The sequence below is a fragment of the Chaetura pelagica genome, unplaced genomic scaffold (genome assembly GCF_000747805.2).
Source record: "Chaetura pelagica isolate M959 unplaced genomic scaffold, ChaPel_1.0 scaffold116, whole genome shotgun sequence".
Taxonomy (NCBI): Eukaryota; Metazoa; Chordata; class Aves; order Apodiformes; family Apodidae; genus Chaetura; species Chaetura pelagica.
The window spans coordinates 181,840-189,334 of NW_009953655.1; the positions used below are offsets into that span (position 1 = coordinate 181,840).

At 45.6% G+C, this 7,495-nt stretch overlaps 1 protein-coding gene across 1 annotated transcript in view; it reads left to right on the top strand.

The window, feature by feature from the left end:
* Nucleotides 1-7,495, top strand: part of REEP1 (receptor accessory protein 1) — a 42,754-nt gene that overhangs the window by 9,380 nt on the left and 25,879 nt on the right. The window contains 2 exon segments of the mRNA XM_010000225.1: nucleotides 1,304-1,424; nucleotides 2,966-3,079. Of these exon segments, the coding sequence (XP_009998527.1) occupies nucleotides 1,304-1,424; nucleotides 2,966-3,079 (235 nt within the window).

The window sequence follows — 7,495 nt, forward strand, 5'->3', positions numbered from 1 at the left end:
CAGGATGAGAGCACATAAAAGCCCAATTATCAGATTTAGTTCCTTAAATCTGGATGCTCTACTTTGGAAATGTTTATTGCTTGATTGCCCTTTTTAGTAAGGTCTTTCTAGCGGAAACAAGTGAGATCAGTAGACTTCAGGATGAAAATGTGACTGTAGTGCCTGGCCCTTCTGTGATGTCTGTCCTGCATAGTACTGCATGCCTCTAGTGAGTCCTCCAAACAAAGAGAATCGGGGATAATTGGCAACATGTCAAGGCTATTGAAAAGGGTAAAAGATGTTATTGTCTCCCTATCTGATTTGCATGCAGATCTACCTCCACTGTGTTCATCTGGAGCTTTGTGTTTTTTGGAGGAAGTATTATGTGGGTCTCTCAGGAGGAGTGACAGAGGTCTTGTCCAGCCTGTGAAATCAAACATGCTGTATAGATCCTCAGTGAGGTGGAAGACGAACCTGGCAAATCCATGCTCAGAGCCAGAGCATCACAGAGACCCCAGGGGTCAGACCTGGATGCTGTGTAGACCAGCTGGCTGGTGACTGTGCTGTGCTGGCACAGCCAGAGTCTGTCTGGGTCCAGCTGAGCTGATGTGTGGCCATCACAGGGCTCTGTGCTGCTGTCTCTTGCCCTTGCCTACAAAGGGTAGCTTTGCTTCATCACACTGCTGGCAGCAACGTGCCTGCCCACATTAGGATGCTGCTTTCTGGCCAGCCTTGAGCTCTAGGCTTTCTCCTCCAGAAAAGAGGCTGGATAATCTAATCTAAATAAGTCCCTGTCTTGTTGTTTCAGCTAAAGCTTGTCCTATTGTTAGTGTCCTGCATACTTTGCAGTGCTACCTGAAAACCACAGTGTGGATCTGCACCTTTATGTTGTGAGTTGCTTGAACAACAGAAGTTCTTGTATTTCAGGTTCAGTCAGATAAGTGTTATCTTAAAAACAGAAAGGCAGAGAGATGCATAAATACATCAATGAAACACCAGTTTGCTGCTTTGCTCTTTGCTCCCACATAATGAGTAGGGACACTGTGAAGGCAGCATTTGTGTTCTTTGCTTGGTAGAAAGGTCCTCTTAACACACAGTAGAGTCTCTTCCAGGACATTAAATAATGGCCCTGATACCTGAGTATCCCACATGCCTGGTTGAGATGTGTGCAAAATTGAGTGAACGTGTTGGATTCTGGTAAGCAAAAGTTGCCCTAAGTGAGACTGGCCAATCCCTTCCTGTGCCAGACATCTCTAATTATGGGCAGTGGTTAAATTGGGAATGGACATTAACAGTTTTGTTTGTTTGTTTGTTTCTTTTTAAGGTTTCCATTCTACTATGAACTCAAAATAGCTTTTGTAGCTTGGCTGCTGTCTCCATACACAAAAGGCTCCAGCCTCCTGTACAGGAAATTTGTTCATCCAACACTGTCTTCAAAAGAAAAGGTAATCACAGGTGTCCATGTCCTCTGTGGGTGGAGCAGATCTAGGTGTGTTTACTCCAATCTTTGTATCACTCATTTTCATTGAAGGACGGGGAGTTGCTGATTCTCTTCTTCTGTCATCTGATCATCTCTTTTTGTAGATGTTTCTGTTCTCTGTGGTTGTTTTGTTCAGCACACTCACACATATTAACTCATATTTGTGTACTTGAGAGGTTGGGAGAGAGTGAGATAAAAATACCTCCTGAGCTGCTTTGCACCTACTGGCTGAATATAGGTGGAGTGCTATGTTGTGGCTGGTTGTAATGATTAGAGAAACAAGGTCTGGCAGTGAGGGCTCTTTAACTTATTTCCCAGCTCTGCCTAAAACGTTGTGCAGCAATGAAACAAATAGCCAAGCTTGTCTGGAAGGAGCTTAGGAAGCACTTGCCTGGCTGGGACATGTGTAATATGCTGAAGTAAGGCATGTAGCATGTTGAGGTCCTGGGCTGAGAAATGCCCTGCTCAAATTCATGATGTTCATTGCAGGGGGAGAGCACAACAGCTTGGATCATTTGTCTGCCTAGGAGGCATGGCTGTGAATGGGACATTGTCAGGCAGATCCATATGGGCCAAGAACAGCTATCAGTCACACATCAACATGCAAACTACTAAGAAGAAACTACTAACTGTTTCCCACAGTAGCAGCTGTGGAAGTGAAAGCTCTCTGTTTAGTCAGAGGCAGTGCATGAACAGTTGTATCTCAGTCCTGTCCAAGAAGGACAGTGGGGACCAGTTCCCTGTCTCTCTGCTTCTTGGGAACTTCTGCTTGCACTTCTCACAAGTAGTGCTTGTGCATTTTGGGTTGCCACCTCTTATCTACTAGGAATAGGGAGAGAATCACTGAACAGCCAGCAGCTTCTTGCAGCCTCCAGTCCCTACTAACCCAGCATATCCAGTAGCTGAGCGCTGGATGTCATTGTCATCCATTATCATCCAGCCCTTGTGTCTGGAGGGAGGGTCAAGGTAGGAACTTTCATAACCAACTCACTGTATATTGAGCAGCATTGATGTCCAGAAGCTCTGGACTTGACCAGTTTCCAGGGAATGTTGACATGCAGAGATACCTCAGATACTTCTGAAACCTGCCCAGTGTCATAATATGCTTTTTAACTCTGGGAAAATCCAGTTTTCTCTTAGAGCCATAGATTGCAAATGTCTCCTGACACATCTTGGTCCATTCTGCCCAGGTGGATGTGTCTGGCTTGCTTCCAGAACCTATTGGTGGTGATTGCACTGTGGAACTACATCCCAGCTTTGGGTCCCATTCTTCTATTTGTGGAGTAAAGAGTTCCCAGAATCTGCAGTGGGAGTTACTGCTCCCCTGCAAACCTTTCCTCTTTGCAAACGTTGGCTGTGAGCTTCTCTCCAGCCAGGGTGGAGGAAACAGAGGATTCCAGCCTCCATAAAAGACGACCTGACCCTGCCAAGAGTTTGAGGCTGGGAATCACCCTCAACTTGTCTTTCTTGTGCTCTTTTTGTTTGTTTGGGTGTGTGCTGTGACAGGAGATCGATGACTGCCTTGTCCAGGCCAAAGACAGGAGCTACGATGCCCTGGTGCACTTTGGGAAGCGGGGGCTGAACGTCGCGGCCACAGCAGCTGTCATGGCAGCTTCAAAGGTAAAGGTGCGGGTCGGGATAGTAACTCATTAGCATCTCATCTGCATCCATTGCCAACAGCGGCCACCGTGTGGAGGGGGAAAGGTGGTGGGGGTAGGGATTCTCTCACTGATTTTATTCATGCCTCCCAATCTCCCATTCACCAGCCACACAGGTGCTTCTTGGGATGGAGACAGTAATTGTGGTGCTTAGTGGACCTATAGGAGGTTGGAAATGCAGGATTCAGATGAGGGGCTGCCTCAGGCCTCTGAATTTTACATTTTCCATCAGTGACAGTGTTAGCAGTGCTGTTCATCACAGCCTGTGCTTTTCATTGTCACATGCTTCCATGAAAGGTGCTGATGTTAGGTGAACACAGTTAACACCTTGGCAGGGAAATTATTTTTTTTTGGTCAGTACCTTCTGCAGTGAAGGGAAAGGCCATCTGCACCCCACTTTGTTAGCTGTTATGCTGAATTGTTGAGAAGTCTGGAGGAACTAATGACCTGTAATTTGGACATTGACAGAAAACAGGTGTGATCTGAAGTTCATGAAGACTAAATGTTAGTCTGCAAGGCTCACACTAAACACACCTGGTGTGTAATTCTCTGGAATCACAGAATCTTAGGGATTGGAAGTGACATCAAAAGATCATCTAGTCCAACTCCCCTGCCAGAGCAGGGTCACCTAGAGCACATCACACAGGAACGTGTCCAGGTGGGTTTTGAACGTCTCCAGTGAAGGACACTCCACTCTGGGCAGCCTGTCCCAGTGCTCTGTCACTCTCACAGTAAAGAAGTTTTTTCTGATGTTTATGTGGAACCTCCTATGTTCCAGTTTGCACCCATTGCCCCTTTCCTAAACATGGAGACATATTTATGTAAGAGTGAGTGGGAAGGGGCATTAGTTGCTTTTGGAGAACAAATAAATGTTGGATGAGTGGTCTCATCTGAGGAGATATAACCTCTATTCTATTCTTGGCTTAGAGCCAGGACCATAAAATAGCCCTTACCTCTGCTCTTTGCTTGCATGAAAGCTGCAAGGACTTGATAACTGCCTCTTGTGGTCCTGCTGTCTGGCCATGGGTTATCATGGCTTAGGGTAGATGTCCACAATAATCCCTTGTGTTTGGGGGCAAGACTTGTGTAAGATACAGCTTTCTTGCAAAAGAGTAGAAATGTATGGGCAAGGTGGGTACTGCTGTGCTGGGAATGAGAATTGAAGGAAATAATTTTCCTCTCTCAGATGCTTTTCATATGACCTCAGGCATATAATTTTATTATGTCTTGTCCTTAGCTTCTGTAAAAATGTGTAATACTTCCTTAGGAGGCCAAATACCTTGAAGTTTATAAAGCATGTTGAATGCAAGCTATTTTAGAAGTGGGGGGCCTCTGAGATGTGCCATGCACATGTAGGATCATGAGGATATGCAAAAGCTTTATCCTGTTCCAAAGAAAAGCCAAAAATTGCTTCCCTTGTCCCTGCCAAACATTGTGCAGACTGTGACTCTCAGGCCTGACACAGTTTCCCTGAACTGTTGCTCTTCGGTGAGAAGGCTCTGCTAACCCAGGGGCTGTTGGCTAATCCAATCCTGGACTGAAACCTGGGATAAACGTGAAGCTAAGGCAAAGCTGTGTGTTATCTGCCCAATGAAACAACATTTGTGTGTTGCCTTCATGGCCCTTAACAATTTGCTGCTGGCATGTAAGCCTGAAGAAGTTACACCATGAACATAAATAGGCTCTGGGAATGCCTGTTTTACAGCACTGCCTTTGCTATGAGCCCCTTCCTACAAGCTCTCTGTGGTAGAGCTGTTTTTAGAACAGAGTGAGAAACTATGTCTGAATCCCAAAGAAACTCCTGAGTCCTGTTTAGGTAGGTCCTGCAGTAGTTCAGTAGTAGCTGTGATTCACAGTGCAAACTTGTTCATCTCAGGCCAACATTAGCTCTTCAACCTGAATCAACAGTCAGAACCACAGTTTTTCTTCCCACTGTTCTGTTTTTCTGGTGTTTCTTTCTTAAAACTGCCTTGAAGTGTAGCTCCAGTGCCAGTGGGAAGATGGGTAGAAGGGAGAAGAGTCCCCAGGGTACAAGGAAGTAATTGTTTTGCATGAGTTAATGAAGCTTCCCATTCAGTGCTGAAAGAAGGAAACTGTGGCTTGTGTGGTATTACATGGCACATCTGCCAGCCTAACTTGAGAGAAAACAGTTAAGATACTGCAATCTGTAGGGTGCACCTGTGTCTTTCCCACAGCCTCTATTTTGGGGAGCTGGGAAATGATCTGTTGATAAGATTGAGAGGTTGTTATTAGATTGATTGACTGATTATTATAACAAAGCAAGGGCTGTTCACTTCTTTGCTTCAACCTTGATGTTTAAATTACTCTAAATATGTGATGAAAAATAGGACTCCTGGCTTCCTTCACCACTGTGACTTGTGGCCTCCAGCAAGTTGCTTGCTTCTGTGTGCTTCAAGGTGCAGATCCAGGAGACAGAGTGAGCCAATCTGGCAGCTCTTCTTTTCCAAAATGTGGTAATGCTCCTGCTTCTAATGAGTTACTGTGCACCAGATCTTTGGACTTCCTCAGGTTGTCTCTAATCTAGCAGGAAGTTCATCCAGAAAGAGAAAGAAAGGGAATACTGCTTTTTCAGCCCACAAAGGGAAAAGACAGAACTGCATTGTGAAGAATGTGGCCAGAGAAAGCAGGATCATCCCTTCCTGGTGGTGGGAAGCAGACAGGTTAGCTCTGCTGCTTATGGGACCACACCCTTAACACATTTGCACTCTTCATGGTGTGACAGTCAGGAATGGTTGAAACAGTGTCTACCTGTGCCCTTCTCAGACTGCATTTGTTGTCTTTTGGGCAGGGAGAGTAGAATGGCTGTGATTTACAGCATGTTGTGTTGCAGTGCAGAAGTGCTGGCCTGGCATCCTCAGGTGTTCAGGGTGTGAAGTGTGATGGGTCAGGTGTGGACGTGTCTCCATTTAGTTGTCCCTGCTGCTGTGGAGTGAGCATTTCCAAGAGAGGAGCGATCCAAGCAGGAACGGATGGTAACAGCTCCTGGGGCCGTGGTTTTCAGCTGCTGTTAAATGTACGTCAACGCCCTTACTTGCTCACTTGAGAAGGAGGTATAACAGAGATAGATTATCCTGCATGAGAGAAGTTCAAATGACTAATTATCTGGAAAACACTTCGAGCTGACAGATGCCAGACAAGGTTGCAGTGCTGTCCTTAGGGGGAAGTTTCCAGGGAGGCAGGAAAGAGTACACTATTTCTAAGGCTTATCCTGTTTTTCCCAATGCCAAGGTTTAAAGGGTATCCAGCTAGCTCGTGTTAAGTGTAGATGGGAAAGTGAGCCCTGAACAGCTTAACTGGATTTCAGCCTTTAACACATCATATTCAAACTGGATCCTATACAGATGACCATTTATTTAGAGGCACTGAGCTCCTACAGCTCCCATGGAAAACATGGCTTTTACCAGCAAGTGAATGTGAGGCCTCTTCACTTGGGCGAAGAAAAGATGGTTTCGTATTAATAAATGGACCCTCAGACTTTGCAAGTCATCGTTTTCTGGTGTCAAATACACAGTGAGATGCTGGGCTGAAAGTGTGTTAGTACAGACCCGTTTTCAGTAAATTAGCTTAAATATTAAGACTCCTTGAATACATGTCTCTCACTGTGCATTGCCCTGTCCTCTCCTTTCTCTCTGAGCGGTGGTAAATTATATTCTTGTGCTTCACAGGATCCCTCATGATCTTTTGTCTTTCCTGGTAAGAAAGGCCTCATCTCTTCCTTCTTTTTATCCATCCCTCAGCACAATGTGGCTGTCTCTGTGCTTACCCCATGCGTGTGACAGGCTGCTACTTACATACTTACCACAGGCTGAGATGCTTCACAGCCAGGCACCTTCCTTATCTCTGATCCCCTGGCCCTTTCCCCTTTCTATTTAAATAGCCTACAGTTTTAGTTAGCCAAGTGCAGGCTTTCCCCATCCTTCTTCTCTGTTTTATTTTGAAGCCACAGTTGTGCTAACACTGGCACAAACCTGTGCCAAGTCATTTTGCGGGCTGAGGAGCTGTCAGTGTCCCAAGTACCCTGGGTCTGCCCAGCTGGCTTACTTGGGTGTTTACTCTCCCTCCAGAGAGTCTATTTTTGATGCTCTCTATGCAGACACAGCATTGGACATTTGGTCTTACTACCCCTGCTAGGTACTCAACACAGATCTTTTCCCTGCCCCCACAGCAGCTTGTGTCTCCACCAAAATGCATAATCTCATTTGTGGCTCTGTAATCCTGTCCTCATTGCTTGGTCATTCTGTCACACACTGTGAATTCAACTGGGTCAGCCCTAAGTGGCAGGATTAGATGACTGGACAGTAAATCCTGCTGCTCTTTGTATGTTTTCAATTATTTTCAAATATTTCAGCCATTCCTG